Below are 19134 nucleotides of genomic sequence, written 5' to 3' on the forward strand. Positions count from 1 at the left end.
TATAAGGATAGATTTATAGGGGTGCCAAAAAATAGGTATATCTGAAAGTAATTATGAGGTATAAAAAAAAGTCATGTAGGGTAGAAAAAACACATCATGGAAAAGAAAAAGGGTATAAAATTAGTCAAAACTCTAACATCAAGATGAAGTTAATGTGTGATTTAGTAAGCACAATAAATAAGAATTATAGAAAGTATTTAATATATCAAATATCTAAAAACTAAACTTATTTAAAAATTTACTTAATTAGCTTATCTCTACAGTAACTACAATCCAATCTAGACTAAAGGAAAGTTAATGCTATAGTTTGTATTTATAATGACTATAGTCCAATATTAACCACAGGAAAGTTAATGCTATAGGGTGTACTCACTTATCCACTAATTTATAGACTAAGATAAACATGATAGATATTAAAATACCATACTATATAAGTTTGCTACTTTCTAAAATATTTAAAAGTGCAAATGGAACAGTGTACACACAATACTTAATGGTCTAATCTATTATTAATCAGGTTAGAATTGTTTCTGAGTTTAAAAATTTCATATGTTTCCATGGAACATAGCTCGCATCCACATCTGCTATTTCTATAAGGATGGGCTTTTCTTATAATTTCCCATTTAAGGCTAAAATTGGTACCACTTTCCTTTAATTCCCAAATTTTATTTGATAACAATGTACAATTAGCCTTATGTTTAAGTCTAGAAGATGACAGATGCTGTGCATTAGAAGACTCGGCAAGCCAAGTGAGACCATAACCCGTGGCCTTTGCCACGGGTGTAGCCAGCCCACTTAAGCGTACCTTTCCTTCATTGGACACTAAACTCTGCTTGCGAAGAACTGTTGAGGCAGGTGAAATCGAAATCGAACCAAATTCGACGACTGGCACCCATTCCAACCTTTCCTTCATTGGACACTAAACTCTGCTTGCGAAAACCTGTTGGGCCAAGTGAAATCAAAATCGAACCAAATTTGATGACTGGCACCCGTGCCAGTGAAGCGCTAACAGCACTATCCGAGCATGATCATTGCCAGAGCAGCTGTCTGGCTTCTGTGCCGGTAGCACGTAAAAAGCAACATTTGAGTGTGATTGTTACCAGCGTTGCCTTACTGGCACATGAAAAAACATTTGAGCGAGTCATTTCCAGTGCCGCTGGACTGGCTCTTGAGCAGGTGGCACGTAAAAAACACCATTTCAGCATGGCCGTTGCCAGTACTGCTTGACTGGCCCTCGTGCCGGTGGCACGTAAAAGCACCCACTACACTCTCGGAGTGGTTGGCATTAGGAAGGGCATCCAGCTGTAGAAACTCTGCCAGATCAGATTGGAGCCTGATACAGCTATCTGGTTCGCCAGTCCTCAGTCAAATCGTCCAACCCATGCTAGCATGGAAAGCGGGCGTTAAATGATTATGATGATGATGATACATCATTATCATGTCATATATTAGTCTGATTAAAAAGTAAGCAACGTTTTGAAACATGAAATTCATCACAATATACTTCAAAAATGCAGAAATTTTATTCATCAAACACATTTTTGCTGAGTTACAAGTTTGTTTATTCACACTTTCAGCATTGGTTTGATTTTTTAACTACTTCTCTCACGGGAAACCACCAAGGTTCTTGAAAAAGTGGTAGTCAGTAAGAGAAAGGTCTGGGGAATAAGCTGGGTGTACTTTTTTACACACACTCATACAGTTTATGACTTAGACTGGCATTACAGCAAATTTCATGAATATAAAAGCAATATATATATATATATATATATATATATATATATACACATATATATATATATATATATATATACATATATATATATTGTGGAGATGTGCATGTTTATAGGCAATTCCTGATGGACACCTATTCAAAGGAAGATGATAAAGTTACTTAGAATAGTATTCTCAATGTATTAATACCAAGTTTTATTAAAAGAATGAACCCAACTTAAAGGTCATTGTGCTCTGTATATTATTAGGTAATAGTTAAAGTTGACAAACTTTCAATTTATAAGTTTCTTGCCAGAGGTGCAATCAACAAATGGCTGAAATATTGCTAATAACAACAAAAAATGTTTTAAATCTTAATGGAATTATTGTTGGGGTTAAATGTGGCAAGATAGTATGCTGTAGGCTTCAGCTATGGGACATAAATTAAGTTTTTCTGCTGTTGTAATTTGCCAAGTAGAATTTGCTTGTGTGATGGCATTTTGACATTAACTTAGCCTGTCTTTTCAAAATACTCTTAATTTCTTTATTATATAGTATTTGACTGCAGTGTATAATTGGCACTACTCTGTAATCTATGTAGGGTATGCTGTTTAACCAGTTGATGTCAAAATAGTCGACACATCATTCCTTCAACTGCTGTAATATCTTGGTACGGCATTCTACTTTTCTTGCGTGTGTGTGTGTGTGTGTGTGTGTGTGTGTGTGTGTGTGTGTGCACGCGTGTGTGACAGAGAGAGAAGAGAGAGAGAGAGAGAGAGAGAGAGAGAGTGAGAGAGAGAGAGAGAGAGAGAGAGAGAGAAGGCGAAAATTATATTATTACCACTGAAAATGTTGAGTGAAAGTTTTTGAAGCAAAGTTATATATCAAGAGGAATTACTCAGCAGATGATAACAAAGAAGTGTACACAAGTATACAATATAGCAAAAATAAATTAACAGTACCTCATAATATTCATATTCATCCACATCAAATGTTTCAAAATTAAAGAAACCATTCATAAGAGCCTGAAAATGAAAAATTTATTGTAAAATGTGAAGAACATATTAAGTGCCAATTATATCTTAAAAATTAGACTATATTTTCAGTCATAGGAATACATGGTCTAAGCAAAAGTGGGATTTTAACAAAGACTTCATGATCTTTTAACATAAGCAAATGAGCAAACATTTTGAAGAAGTAGTTAAATTGTTTTAATTAACTCTAGTACTTAACAGGCACTTTATTTCATTACCCTGGAAGGAAACATACAAAGTTACCTCAAAATGATGAAAATTCAGAATAGAAAGGTATGTAGCTAAGTATCAAAAAAAGTCTTTGTCTTATAATTCATTAAGACCATCACCCATTGCACTTTAACAATAATAATAATAATAATAATAATGATAGTAATGATAATGATGATGATGTTGAATATCTTCTATGATAATTAACAACCAAAGTATCAAAGCTTATAATGTGGAGAAAGAAACCCTCTAAAACCTCTGACAACAGGTTGCTGTTTGCTCTCACAGGATCAACCAGGGCAAACAAGACCAAGCACTCTAAGAAGTAAAACAATTATTATAATAATAATAGTAATAATAATAATAATAATAATAATAATAATAACAATAATAATAATTTTTTACTTTCACAAAATAAGGGTTGAGGAAGCATTAGAACAACAACAGTAATGAGACACAATAATGTAGCAAAACTACTCTACATATACCTGGTTACTCAATTTTAACTCCTCCAACAAAAAGTTTTGTGGTAGCCATGTAAAGATCTTCCATCAGCCTTAGAAAATAACAACAAAGTGGAAAATTATGGAGCTACAGACAACAGATAATAAGTCTGATATTGTTTTCCATGATGAAAATAATAGTAGTGTCTGAATTATCAACTGCTAAGCTGGGAATCTAGTTGTTGAATTAAAAAAAAACATTATGGTTGTTAAGGATATATATCTGTCATCTTGTTTTAATTAACATAACTGGGATGATATTTTTTAACACCCACATTTCTATGCTGACATGGATTGGTTGGAATTTTTTAAGACAGATTTTCTATGGCCAGATACCCTTCTTATCACCCACCCCCACCCCCGTTTAGAAGTAGGGTAATGTTTCCTGAAGACCAGAAATGTCTTGAAAGATTGGAAATGAAGGACACTGCTTGAATGTTGGTGACACTTGTTTACAACTATCACACCATGTCAAGGAAAGGAGATAGTAACACACACACACACAACAGGCATCTTTCAGTTTCCATCTATCAAATCCATTCACAAAAGTTTGGTTGGCCAGGGGCTATAGTAGAAGACACTCATTCAAGGTGTCATGCAGTGGGACTAAACCTGAAATCATGTGGTTATGAAGTAAACTTCTGATCACACAGCCAAGCCTGTGCCTATTATTTCTAAGGATAAGCTATAAGTCTATTCCAGAAAATAACAATACTACAATTATAAAATATTCTTTGGGTATTCACACACTGCATTTAGCTTTGATAATTTTTCTGCTTATTTTTCCAGATGTATCTAGTCGTATTTCATAGATCATGAATATGCTAATCAAGATATATGGTGATGATTATATATATATATATATATATAGTGAATATGATATGATAACAATGATTTGTAAAATAGACACAAAGTCACACAAAAAATTTTGGGAGAGAACAGCCAAGAAATTTTATAAAATGCAGTACATGATAGAAGGACAAAAGGCAAAGTTAACCTTGGCGAGATGTGAAATCAAAATGTAAAGGGATAGAACAAGATATCACTAGTATTTCATTCACTCTCAACCAATTATATCATTTGACACTCTCATAATAATAATTGTTTCTAATGTAAACACAAGATCAAACATTTCTCATTACAGTGACTCCAGTGTTTGACTGTTACTTTATTATATCAAACTTGAAAGGATGAAAAGCAAAAGTGACCCTGGCAGAATTTGAACTCAGAATGTAAAGAGCTGGAAGAACTACTACAAGGCATTAAGACTAACACTCTAATGATTCAGCCAATCAACCACCATTCATAATAATTCTCTAATAAACTTCGTCATCTTTAATATAAATATTTAGTAATTTCTCTTTTGTCTATTTCATTGTTTACCTAATTTCTTTGCTCTGTAGTAGAACTAATGAAGAGGGACATGAGTTTAATTCCTTTCAAGTAGGAAAATACACAACAATTAAGAATAGGTGCAAAGAATTATTGGGGAATGTTATCTGAGATGTTACGTGAATGTTATCTATCCTGTAAAGAAATTGAAGTCTCCTCAACTTAATGAGATTTGAAGAATCAATACTTAAAGCCAATCACAGTTTAGAAAGTATTGCCTTTTTTTTTAATACTTATATTTGATACATTTGTCTGTCCTTCTCTCCTGATATCTAGGTATTATATATATATATACATTTCCCTCTCGTTACAACCTAAACACAGCATTCTTTCTGGACTGCTATTTATGTCTCTTATTCTCTCAAGTCATTATCAAATAGCAATTAAAATTAAGCAAGGGTCACATTAAGCAAAGCAAAAGAACCTCATTACTATCATAATCCCTTAATCTAGGGAAATGTAGGTAGTTCATAAGTACTCTTCTTTTCACCTTCAGATTTAAAATATTCAATAGACATTAAAAGTTTTAAAATATCCATCTTTGAAGTCCTACAATTTGTTCATACAAATGACATCACAGTCAAAGCCATTAATGCGTGGCCAAACAAATGAAGGTATCATGAGAGAGTAATCAAACTTTGTATCAATAGAAATTGCTATACAATACCTTACTAACAGCCTGAAGACAGTCAAGTAAATGGAGATCAAAACTGTTTGATCCAAAGGAAGCATCTCTGAAAGAAAACAATGACAGAAAGAAATGAAAAAATAAAGAAAATAAGACATAAATCTTTTAATCAAGGAAAACAAAATAATGACTGTTGGCCTTCGTGCTGGTGGCACGTAAAAGCACCCACTACACTCTTTGAGTGGTTGGCATTAGGAAGGGCATCCAGCTGTAGAAACTCTGCCAAATCAGATTGGAGCCTGGTGTAGCCATCTGGTTTCACCAGTCCTCAATCAAATTGTCCAACCCATGCTAGCATGGAAAACGGATGTTAAACGATGATGATGATGATATCATTAAAATGTCCAATACAATAATTGAATTATAATTAACACACATGGCTACTTTATATATCACATGGAAATATACTGTAGCAGAAGCAAGATCACTCTTGAACTTTAGCTACCTACATTGTGGCTTGTTACTTTTAGCTACCCATTTTGGTTCACCACATGATGATCAGGTCCATTTAGCTTTGCTTGGACTGTCCACCCTTTAATGTGATGGACTAACCTAGCATCTGTACCTCAGCTATAAAATGAGAGGATTTTGCCCATTAATTCCAGAGAGAGGTGAGTTTTTGCTGAGTGGTTTTGGATCTTTGATATGAGAGCAGTTTGATTCCACTTTGCAGCTTCAGCTTGAACAGAATTGTAACTGGAATCCTTGAAGCGATGTTTCATGCTTTTCCAACATTTGAACATAATTGTAACAAGGACTTTTGATCTGATGCTTCAAGTTTTTCTAACCTTTTCTCTTCGTTTTTATGAGCATTTAAATCTAAACAATGTATTAACAATTATTAATGTTCTACCAGTTTGCTGTATATAATTTTAGCAACAGTAATAAATGTTTCAGTGTGGTCAATTGTAAGTTGCCTTTGCATTTGTTTATTTATATCTGTCCTGACTTCATTTAACAGAAGAACTAAAACTGCATTTCATACAACAACCACACCTTCATTCGCTAAAAATTGGTTATCTCGACATAAGATCAACGAAGCCATAGAACATTTTTGCAGAAATATAGGCAACCAACGTTTTGCAGAAATATAGGCAACCAACGTTTTGCAGAAGAAAAAAATTCGTCCAGCTACCAAAGTAATCCGTTCAACTATAGGCACAAGGCCAGAAATTTGTGGGGAGGGGTCTAGTCGATTACACTGCATAACTGGTACTAGTCAATTACAGTGCATAACTGGTACTTATTTAATCAACCCTGAAACGATGAAAGGCAAAGTCAACCATGGCGAAATTTGAACTCAGAACATAAGGACAGACAAAATGCCACTAAGTAATGCCATCACTTTAGTGATGCATATAAAGGTCTTAAATATTTTTTAACAGCGAAACTGGTAACATTTGGCAATTAATTCTGGTTTACATGTTAATTCTGGTTTACCCTGGTTCCCAAATTTTTTCAAAATTTTCATTCAACAGACCTTCTTCCATTTTTTCAAGGCTTCATGAACCCCCACCCCTTCCCTAAAATGAAAAATAAGAGATGAACAAAGCAAAATGACCTTGCATAAAATAATTTTTCATGAAATAAAATTTTACAGATAAAATATAAAATTTCAATGAGACGGGGGAACTTGTTTGGTCTGTAATATATCCTCAATATTAGGCTGCATTTTTGATAATGCAATCCTCATGTCATGTGCAACATCCAGTTTACTGTGTGCCTTTGTTTTAATTGTGAGCAAAGTTGCAAAACCTGTCTCACATTCGTACATTGTTGCAAATGGAACAATGAATTTCAGGGCCAATTTGGTGACATCTGGATAGGACTGCATCATTTCAATCCAGAATTCACTGCAATACATGTTACGGAAGGCGTTTTTTGCACCTCCATCATTCAGCAAGTCAATGAACTGTTCTTGAATGACGTAATCTTCTGACGGAAGGTCAACAACAGAGATTGCAAAGGGATTGGTGATGAAACGATGAACATTTTTGCAGTTTTGTAGGTCGGTGAAATCTCGTTGAATTTCAGCATGAAGAATTAAGACATGCTGTTTCATTATGTCGAGGATGTCAGCAACAACTTGAAGGCCATCTTCATCAAGGAAAATATTGAGGTTCAGAAATGGTGTAAAATTCTCACATTCCAATTTAGAATCCCACAAACAGAGCTTCATTTTAAATGCAGTCATTTTTCATGACAGTGGACAACAGTGATGTCCTTTCCTTGTAGTGCTAAGTTAACAGAATTAACTGATTCAAAAATGTTGACCACAAAGGAGAGACATATAAGGAACCAAGTATTGGAGAATATGTCTGTGCAGTTCTATTTTAGCACCATGAAGAAATTTGTGTAACTCCTTTTGTAGAATAAAGGCTCTTTTCAGTACTCTCCCCTTGGATAACCACCTCACATGCAAATACAGTAAAAGTGTTTCAAAATCAGAACCATCGTCCTTGCACAAGTCTGCAAAAAGATGCGAGTTTAGAGAATTAGTTTTGATAAAATTTACTGCTCTGACCACATCATTCAAAACATTCTTCAAATGATCAGGCATTGTTTTAACCATCAATGTTTGGCAATGAAGTGTATGATGTGTACCAATTGCATTAGGAGACTTCTAATTCACCATTGCTTGAAAGCCAGAACAGCAACCAAGCATTGCTGGAACACCGTTGGGCCACACGCAAACAACATGCTCCCAGTTTATGAATTGTTAAAGAACACGCCAACAACATACCCCCAGTCATGAATTGTTAAAGAATTGATCCACTTTCTGAAATATGTCGTTTGCAGTGGTTCCGGTGTTGAGGCTTTCACAAAAAAGGAATTCATCTTCCAGGTGCTTGTTATGCATCTAACGTACACAAACACAAAGTTGTGCTAAATCTGCCACATCAGTGGTTTCATGAATTTGGATGATGACATAGTTAAACATTGATGTTTTTATCTTTGAGATAACTTGAGGCAAAATATTATCAGCCATCTCAGCGATTCGTCAACTGATGGTGTTGTTGGAAAGTAAAACAAGTTTGAGCTCCTGTAGTTCCGAGCATGAGTGAGATTATATCTTTGCAGGAAGGAAGAACTAACTGCTCTCCCATGTTATGAGGTTTTTTTTTTGAAGCAGCAATTTTCCTTGAAACCTTGTAGGAGTCTTTCAGACCAGCCGCAGTGTGCTGCATACATATTCTTGTGTCATCAAGCCTGGATTTGACCAATCTAGCAGCAGTAATTAAACAGATCAAGTGATGTTGTTGAAACGAAAAGGAGGGAGTATGAGAGAGTGAGACAGCTGTATCATTGGTGAATTCCATAGCTGTCTGTCTATGATAGTACTTCTGTGTGTTGATGGTCAGGATCTCTCTGTCTATCATTCTCACTCACTGCCTTTTCCTTACAGAATGCTCATATGTATAATTATGTAGACTAGCTAGGAAAATGGGTATACCATTATAACTATAGCTAAATTAATGTAGGTCAAATTCTAAACAAAGGGCTGACCTTTCCTTGACCAGCACTGGTCAAGTGTCAAGTGGAGAACACATAGCTCATCCTTCCCTTTTGACAGGACAATAGGCTGTATGGCTAGGGAGAATTTCCAGATTTGGTTTCAAATCTCAAACAGGCAGGGCTAAATGAGGTCCTACACTACTCCCCCACTAGAGAATTTCGAAAAAAAGAAACAATCTAGGAAAGAATGCATGCATACAAATATGCATTTTAGAACAAGCAAAGTGAAAGGTATTTCATTGTTGGAGAGTGTGTATAACTGGGTGCATGCAAAGAAAGGGATTGCAGACATTCAAAAAGAAAACCTGTAGCAAAAACCATGCAATAAAAACAGGTGAACAATGCATGTGCATGAAATGTGTATTGCCAGTGGCCAATGAGAAAAAATATAAAACATTCAAAAACATATGCATATGAATTTAGTTGTCTTCATGGAATTGAGTCTTTACGGAATTGAGTATTCAGGGAATTGAATGTGCTACTTATAAACAAATAAAATGCATGCAAAGCAGAAACCATAGTAAACAGTACAAAATGTTTAAACAAAAGGAGTACAAATTTGGCTGGCAGGAATGTATAAAAACAATCAAAATGTATTCTATGTATTGAAAGTTATATTTTCATGTAAAAGGATAGATAGTGTTGGACTTACTTATTCCCTTTCATTCTAGCAGCCATAACTAAATAGATCAAGTGATGTTGTCAAAAGTGAGTGAGTAAGAAAGGTAAGAGAGTGGTGGACAGGACAACTGTATTGCTGGTGGATTCCAGAGCTGTATTTCTATGACCTTCTGTTGAGATGGTATTTCGTTTGTGCCAGTCAGCCTGCCCTCTGTCAGTCAGTCTCACTCATTGCTTTTTCCTTACAAAATGCTGGTATTTGTAATTGTGCAGACTAGCTAGGAAGATGGATATACCGTTATAACAATGGCTAAATTAATGTCGGTCAAACTTTGTTTATCTAAACTTTCAATGGTATACCAAGGTCCTGGGACAATTGGAAAATGCATAGTCAGAATTCCCTTTTGACAGGACAATAGGCCATATGGCTAGGTAGAATTTCTAGATTTGGTCTCGAATCTCAAGCAGGCAGGGCCAAATGAGGTCCTACACTACTTCCCCGCTAGAGAGTTTCTAAAAAAAGAAACGAACAATCTAGGAAAGAATGCATGCATGCATACAAATATGCATTTTCAGACAAGCAAAGTGAAAAGTATTTTGTTGTTGGTGAATGTGTATAACTGGGTGTGTGTGAAGAAAGAAATTGCAGACATTCAAAAGGAGAACCTTTGCAATAAAAACAGGTGAACAATGCGTGTGCATGAAATGTGTAATGCTAGTGGCCAACGAGAAAAATTATTATAAAAATATAGAACATTCAAAAACATACACATCTGAATTTAGTTGTCTTTGTGAAATTGAGAATTTACAGAATTGAGTATTTGCAGAACTGAGTGTGCTACTTATAAACAAATAGAATGCATGCAAAGCAGAAAGCGTAGTAACCAGTACAAAATATTTTAACAATAGGAGTACAAACTTGGCTGGCAGGAGTGCCCTGATTCTGAAATGCTAAAAATTTATAATTGAAATGCAAGAAAATATGTGCATGTGGAGAAAAGCTCTAGTGTCCAATAGTCTGGGTGTACAACAGTTTGAGTGGCATGCAGGTTAAATGCAGGATTTGAGCAAAAAGTCTGTGACTGCCGAAAAAGTTGCACATGTTGACTTCCATTTGAATCTATACAATGTATTGACAATTATTAATGTTCTATCAGTTTGCTGTATCTCATTTTAGCATTGGTAATGAATGTTTCAGTGCAATCAATTGTAAATTGCCTTTACATTTGTTTATTTATATCTATCCTGACTTCATTTAACAGAAGACATTACATTATCAGACCTTAAACCACATTTCATACAACAACCACTCCTTCATTCACTAAAATACAGAGATCTTTCAATTTGCACAAACAAGAAATCCTTCAATTTGCACATAAATTTCAGATCTTCTTCTCAGAGAAAAGTCTTTTTTTTTTTTTTTATAAACTTTGAGACATACTTAAAAAGTAAAGGCATTGGACAGCAATTGTAGGTTGGGACCACACTAACTGTATTATTAGCAATTATAAGTCACACTTACACTGTTATAGTCACTACTACATATATTATCAGTGACTATACATTATTACTGTCACTTATATATTTTATCAGTGACTTTATACAGGTGAATACCACATGAGATTTTGATCAATGATCTACTATCAACAATAAGTGTTTTAAGCTAAAACAAAAGGCTTGATATTGGAGATGGCTGGTGTTAGTTGATACCATTTACCTTCAGTATTTGAGCTACCCTTCCTTTTATTAATTCTTTCAAGATAAACTCCAAAGTTAATCTTGATAGGATTTGAGACTGAACAAATGCACAACCAATCCACTACCCTAAAATTCAGCTGATCCAGTACCACCACTATTACCAGTTAAGTACTGGAGCCATTGCCTCCAGTACTTAACTGCTACTCTATTTTACTGAACCAAGAAGGAAGAAAGGCAAAATTGGCCTCAGTGATTTCAACTCAGAACATAAAGAGCTAAAAGAAATGCCATATTGCATTTTGTCCAACACTGAAACATTCTGGCAATCCTTATTAGAGTAATAATAATTCTTTCTAATTTTAGCACAAGGCCAGCAATTTTAAGAAGAGTGGGTTAGTTGGTACCATTGACCCTAGTAGTTGACTCGTACTTTATTTTATCAACCCTGAAAGGATGAAAGGTAAAGTTGATCTAGGCACAAGGCCAACAATTACGAGGGGGATGAGTTAACTGATACTCTCATCCCCAGTATTTCATTGCTACTTTACATTTTATCAACCCTGAAAAGATGAAAGGCAAAATTGGCTTTGGCAGGATTAGAACTCAGAAACATGATGAAAAAATACTGCAAAGTATTTTTCTGATACTCTATTTTGACAGTTCAAGGAGGAGGGGGAAATGATGATAATGATTAGACATCACTGATGCTCTACTTGAGCTCTACTGTTAAAATTAGTTGTTTGTTACATCTCTTAGGCTTTGCTGTTGTTGTTCAGTCTTGGGTCAGCTCTGATTGAGCAGATCTAAGCTCAAAGGCATTCCAGCAATGACCACCCCTATTTTTTTTTTTATATCTGAACTACATTGTCCAATATGATATACTTTTTTCTTAACATGATAGAACAGAACTTAACAGCACAAGAATAACAATATATTTTTTGTTTCACAAACAATTTGACAGCACTATATAACTATCAACCCTTTTGATACCAACCTGTCTGAGACCACCACTATATTTGCAATAATTTATATTTAAAACACTAGCTTAATAACGGTGTAAATTTTGGTAGTGGCAGTGGTGATGATGGTGATGATGATGACACTGATGATAATGATAATGATCTATTCCAAATTTTTATAAGAACTTACCTGAATGGAATAAATGCAGGATTCGAACTGTTGCTAACTAAAGGTTTATATGCTTCTTCTGGTGTCATCTTCAGATATATAATCTACAGGTTAAGATAAAGGAAAAAGAAAGATTAAATTGATTACAATAACTTCGGTGGGGGGGGGGGTGCAGGGAGGTCTAGCATATTTGATATGATAAAACAAAAGTCTAATTAATTAGAATAACGTCCTTAATAAAGAGCAAAAATCATTAGCTTTAATGATTAACTCTTGTGAAGGAAGTCAAGGAGGACAATTCTAAAATCCAAATTAAAAGATGAAAGAAAGCATGCTATTTGGTAAGACTTCCTTATTGAGCCAGATCATAGAATGAATGTCAAAATATATAGCGTTTGAGAGAAAAAACATTCACTGATTTGGTAATTTAAAACAGCGGGCTGGTAACATTTTTCCAGGGAAACCTTCCACCTGAAAAGCACTTAGTTAAGTGAGGGCTACCATTTACTGTAATGAGTTCCAAATTCTTTTTTAATTAATTTGAATTATGTTTTGGTCTCAGACATTTGTAACATGCCAGGATTGTCACCATATCTACCAAAAATAACTCATACTTCATGGCATCTTCTACACCCCATTCAATGCCTTGTGTGTTGAATTTAGTCAACAGAAACTATGTAGAAGTCCATCTTATATATGTATATGTGTGTGAGTGTGTATGCATGTATGTTCTTTTCTATTTTTAGTTATTTGAAATCTTCCCAATTTCTAACAAACATACAAATTTCCATCACTGGAATGTTGATAACAAAAACAAATTCACATTTCAAATTTGAGAAAAGTCTTGCATATTTTTACTGTTCCACTTACAGAATGTAATTGTAATGTATGAATTAGCTGGTTGATTTCTTTTTCTGAAGATCCTAGATTACTCAGATTGTCACTTAGGTAATTTACTGACAAAACTAAGTGTACTAATTATTATTGGCATAAATATGAATTTATAATCTGAGTATAGCAGCTGGATTTTTGGAAGCAATTCTTCATAGTTATCTTCTTTCTCTTTGATTTTCAAATAGATATTCACATCATCAGGACAGCTGACCTCTGTAACAATTCATACTTTTTCTTATCTGTCCCTAACAACAAAATCTGGCCTGAAAGAAGTTTTGATGGAATATTCTACCAATTTTCTTTGTGTAGATAACAAGGGGATGGGTTATATTTTTTATACAACATTCTTTTTTATCAAATGTGGAAGGTGTACCTCTCAGTTGGAGGTGTGAAAAGATATGTTAAGAGAATACACACAGTGGCACCTGTTTCTCCTGCCAGCCAGCACAGCTGTGCAGTATGTAATAAAATGTGTAAAACTTTGGCTGGGCTTAAAAGTCATATAAGGGCATCAATAATGAATAATTTCAGTAAGTCTTTTTGGCAATGGCTTTTCTCGTGTAATGGGGGTGCAGCTAAGATGTACATACAGACATACACACATACATATGAGATCAGGGCAGACAGCCTTTGAATGCATATACTCTCTCTCTCATACAGCACCTGCTAAGCAACAGCAAGGAAAAGAAATACATACAAGCAGTTTGGCAAAAGCAACTGAGGGAGTAAGTACAAGACTTTAAAAAAAATAAGTAGTTGGATCACTTTATATAAAATAAACCCTTTGAAGTAGTATCTGGCATGACACAAGCAATGAAACAAATAAAAAATAAAAAGATACATAGTGCAAACAGATTCCTGTTAGATATAGGCCATCTTTGATTTCACTTGTGTGTTAAATATAGACACAACTTATCAATCTCATTACTTTTTGCTACATATCATTTAGCATTAAAAAGTGTCTTTAGAAGCTTGTCAGTTGCACTAAAATACCAATTCAATGACATTTATTTCAGAAATAAACTCTCAAGAAAATGTTGTTTTTTTTTTACATTTTTTTTTACATTTTTTTTTACATTTTTTTTTCTTATTGGTTCATGCAAATACATAAACCTAAATATTTTCTTAAGAGTTCTTCAGCCTGTTTGTACCTATTTCCTTTTTGACTAGATTAAAACCTCAGAAAAGAGTTTAATCTAACTATTAAATCATACTAAATTAATATAACAAAAACTAAAATAAAGTAAAGATTTGCTAAATCTCCAAAAGTCTCTGTGAGGTCTCTTGGACTGTTGCAGTTTTATGACAGTACTTTTTTTTGAATAAGTTTTTGGTACCATTCCTCACAGCTAACAGAATTGAGACAATATAAAACAACATATTTGACCCAGAAGGCACAACAAAATGCAAAGAGTGGATATATTATTTAGAATAATTTACCTCTGAGTGAAAGACAAATTAGTGTTAAGAGACACCAGATGATTCACAAATTCCTTTAGCGTTTAAATGATGTATGAATATTTATGTTTTATTTAGTTACAATGTCTTTATATACATTTTTAATACTGTTTTTGATATTTTGCTGTGAATGTCTTTTGATATATACAATTTAGAAAAATATTGTTATGAAAACACAAGAGATATTCATTGTTCAAAACAGTGACACAATATAATGGTAATCCTGTTCAAATGTCCAACAATACCTAATTCAATTACCTCAGGTTACTGAATGTAATAGTGAGGTGAGTACGGCTGGGGTAAGGAGGTAGGGATGTGAGAGAGAGAGGGGGAAAGAAAGAGAGAGAGAAAAAAGAAACATATTAAGAACCTGACTTAGCTTCCTCTAACTTTGGTTGTTAACCAATTTATATTAATGACAAGCAGAGGCACCCGGCGTTGCTCGGGAATGAAATTGTTGCTTATATACTTGAAGAAAAAAAAGCAAAATATGCTGCATAGAAATTTGAGGACATTCTGTAGATGGACTCTCAGATGAATGATGGCTGGGCGCCTCTCATGAATGGGGAAAATTGAAGATATGCCAAAAAGCCTCATTGGTACTTGGAAACTTTTACGAAAATTAAAATGGGGATTAAATGAAAAAAATGATTTACGTGAATATCTTCAGAAGAGTAATTGAAATAAATGGCGATTGTGGAACCCCCCCACGCACATGCGCGCGCATACACACGTGTGTCTTTGTAAATATGTTTGTATACATTTATGTATGTGTGTGTTTGTAAGATAAAGAGTGTGAGTGAGTCAAGGGGTATGTGTGTGCGTGTGTATGTGTGTGAGACAGAGTGAGAGAGCGGTGTGTATGTAGTATTTACTCTCTCTCTCTCTCTCTCTCATACACACGAACACACACACGAACACACAAAATAGAGAGTGAAGCTTTCTGCAGTTGTTACGTCAATACCGGAAGTTGACATTGAGGAACCTTTTTAAAGAAGTGAATCTTAAATATAAAGCAATATTATTTATTTTTAATTAAAAAAATCAAATGAAGAGCCTAAGATTTATCCGAGGTCAAATTATTCATGCATTACAAGTATGGAAGCATTTGGTGAAGTCGATTTCACGTGAAAAGCGATTACAAACACATCTCTGTTTTATATATAGTATAGATAAAGGGACTTTTGAAAACTCCTGTATTTTATACATGGTGCATTATTTCAATAGAAATAATATAGTGAGCATATTAATCAATATTTGTGAATAGCTAATTTTATTTTCATTTTCAATTAAAGATGGAAGACAAGAATTCATTATGATGAAGGTTATCCTTCACTGATGAGACCAGAATATGTCAACACATATCTGACATTGTCACCAGTATTTGCCAAATACATGAAAATAATGTGGACTCATATTGTTTTTTTGTTTTTTTTCATAAACAACAGCTCTCACTCTACTACTACTACTACTACTACTACAAGGAATAATAATATTACTTATTTGAAATCATAGCATAAAGCATATGTAATTTATTTTGTATGTACAAATTGTAATTTCAGGAACCAACTGGAATGTTAGAATGCTAAAGACTTTTCCAAATATTCAATAATTCTATTATTTAACATAGTTTGCCAAAAATACTCAAAATAACACATTATACATTCTCTTGCTCATTAACCTGCAGACATTACTTTCCATTTTCCCCCTACAACCCACATCCCTAAACAGTGACCTTACTCTCGCTCAACAATAAGCCAGTGTAATTCCAATAAGACCTGTTTTGCACTAACAAATCATCCAACCTACACTGGAATGCGAAGTAGACTGACTCACCTCCAACACTAGGTTCACATACTTAACTCACACCATTACCATTACCACTTTGGTTCTCCCCTTTTCCTTCACACTAGTCTCTGACATTACTCTTCTGGTTACCATCTCCACTGCTCCATTAATCCTATCCCAATAGTGTTTGCTCTGTTACTCAGTCTATTTACATTCTCTCAATAAATCTATTTCAACCATCGTGGAGGTTCTTTTTCGTTTTGCAAGCTACACACTGATTTCCAACAGTGCTGCTACTACAAAAAGCATACAGTACAATCTGTAAGTTGATTGGTAATTTATTCAAACAATTACACAGATCTTGAAAGGGCTCTTTAGACTTGATGACAAAACAGGCTTTATAGTGCTGGAGCCATGAAAAAAACTCACCAATATAACCACTTTCTTATCACAGACATATCTCTGTAACAGGTTTGATAGCAGTTAAGTTCTGCTACAACAAGAACAGTATAGTAATCAGGCCATCTGAAGTTTTCATCATTCAACAGGGATTACACATTCAAGCAGAGCGTCTGTAGCTGTATCCTTTGCTTGCTTATGTTATGCTTGCTGAATGGAATAGTAATCAATGATAGTAAACTGACCAGCTTGTCAGGCAACCAATGCTTGGTACATCTTTTATAATCTCCTCCCCAATAATTTCAGTGAGCAAAGGCTTCTTAGACACAAGGTGTTCCACCCAATTCTTTTAACTAAGATTGAAAATTGCAATACTAAAATAAATCCCCTGTCATCTAGTATGCATATTTGTGGATGTATATTTCCAGATCATCAAGTTTGCATACTTCACCACATACTCATTACTAAAGGACTTTGAATGCCAAAAATGGATAATATAGGTCCTTCAGTTCTTTGTTTCATACAATTCTGTGAATTAGATAGTTGTAGTTATGAGAAACATAATGTAGTGTGGTGTTTGAAAGTATCTATACTTTGTAGAGGTTAGAGTGACAAATGCTTGTATAACATAAATACTTTTTTCTAAGTATCAGCTACTATGTTCCAGTGACAAGAAATTCTCAAAATGATTGGTAGGATCATCAAGTGGAGGTTTTATATTAGTTTCCTTCTTCTCATGTTAAACAACCAAGGCAACCCACAAGACAGTGGAGGTTTAAAATTTGGAGATTTCAGTCTTTTAGTTGAATGTTCTAAGTAGAACTAGGGGGTCCATTATCTCTTACAAGTGTCTCTATGCCACTGTGTCTTGTTACTAGATATGTGTTCATCTTATGCTGGGTACAACTGCCCTTTGACAGGTTTTGTTTTTCTGCTGCTGGACAGCATTGTTTGGAGCATCATGGCTCTTTTCAACATATGATACCTGTGATGATAGGCAGGCCTGTAGATAGTGCCATGCTTGCACTTGCAAACTAATATATTTCTCATTGAATAACAATTTTATTCTTCCATCATTTAGTCACCACCTCATAACATTATTGTAGATATTTCCTCTTCTTATTTTTCCATGATACTTTAATCAGTTCCTACCATCTACTGACATACATTTCCTTTGCCTCACACTCATTTGTTTACTCTTTCAACCTATCTATCCTTCTCTCTTTCTATCTCTCTCACACACACATACACATAATTGATCACTTTCTCTTTTTGTACCAATGACAGACATTTTGTAAAATCAACTATTAACCAGCTGATGTTAAAATAAAATTTATGAATATTTTAAAAGAGCCTCCAAGGGGCTCGCATGAGCCAGTACATAACTCCAGTTACATGGTTTAAGAATATGAGATATAAATTTCCACCTGGATAGAACCACAGTTTATTTCAGATGACATTCCCAGAATACCTTACACTTACTTTCAAAGAAGAAACTAAATTAAGGCATGCAGAAATATGTCTGTCAAAAACAAAAATAAATTTTAAAAACATCTTTCAATAAATTCAAACTCATTAGCTGAAATGAGGTGAGGTGTTAATCTATTTTGTAACTGGTCACTTCTGTTGATTTTAGCAGCTAAATCTCACTGAGTCAAATGTTTAACCCTTTCGTTACTATATTTCTGACCAAAATTCACCCCTCATGAGTTTCAATTAAATTCTAAAATAATCATGAATTTAGACTAGTCTCATTAAACACCTGTAACTTTTTTATTTATCAACATATTAATGTGATATTTGGAACATAATTAAAGAAAGGGTTCTTAATCAATTCTATTGCATAATTTTTGTCTCTGGGGTACTGCTAGTGTCTTTCACATGTAAATATTGGTTCATCTTCACGAATCGTACTCGTTCATAATACTGGAAATATATTCATCGTCAAAAGGTTCCTGATCGCTCCAGTAATTTGTTTTTCTGGGTAACTGTCTAATACCCATAATAATATTTATGGCAAAAAATGCCCGTATTTCATCTACAGTTGCAGGAAACCACAAGCTATCTTTTTTTCGGTTTGTTTACATTCTGC

The 19134-nt window shown here is 34.3% G+C and overlaps 1 protein-coding gene across 19 annotated transcripts in view; it reads right to left on the bottom strand.

Annotated features, from left to right (window-relative positions):
- The window catches only part of LOC106880867 (dual specificity protein phosphatase CDC14A), a 385993-nt gene that overhangs the window by 204710 nt on the left and 162149 nt on the right, over window positions 1-19134 (bottom strand). For all 19 annotated transcript variants that reach the window (XR_008264591.1, XR_008264594.1, XR_008264589.1 and 16 more), the window contains exons 5-7: window positions 12525-12607; window positions 5520-5586; window positions 2676-2738 (exon numbers count right to left, since the gene is read on the bottom strand). Coding sequence is in view for 13 of the 19 variants with exons in the window: in XM_052969515.1 (XP_052825475.1) it covers window positions 2676-2738; window positions 5520-5586; window positions 12525-12607 (213 nt within the window). In the remaining 6 variants the exon portion in view is untranslated. The remainder of the gene's footprint in view (window positions 1-2675; window positions 2739-5519; window positions 5587-12524; window positions 12608-19134) is intronic.

Source organism: Octopus bimaculoides, chromosome 7 (genome assembly GCF_001194135.2).
Source record: "Octopus bimaculoides isolate UCB-OBI-ISO-001 chromosome 7, ASM119413v2, whole genome shotgun sequence".
NCBI lineage: Eukaryota > Metazoa > Mollusca > Cephalopoda > Octopoda > Octopodidae > Octopus > Octopus bimaculoides.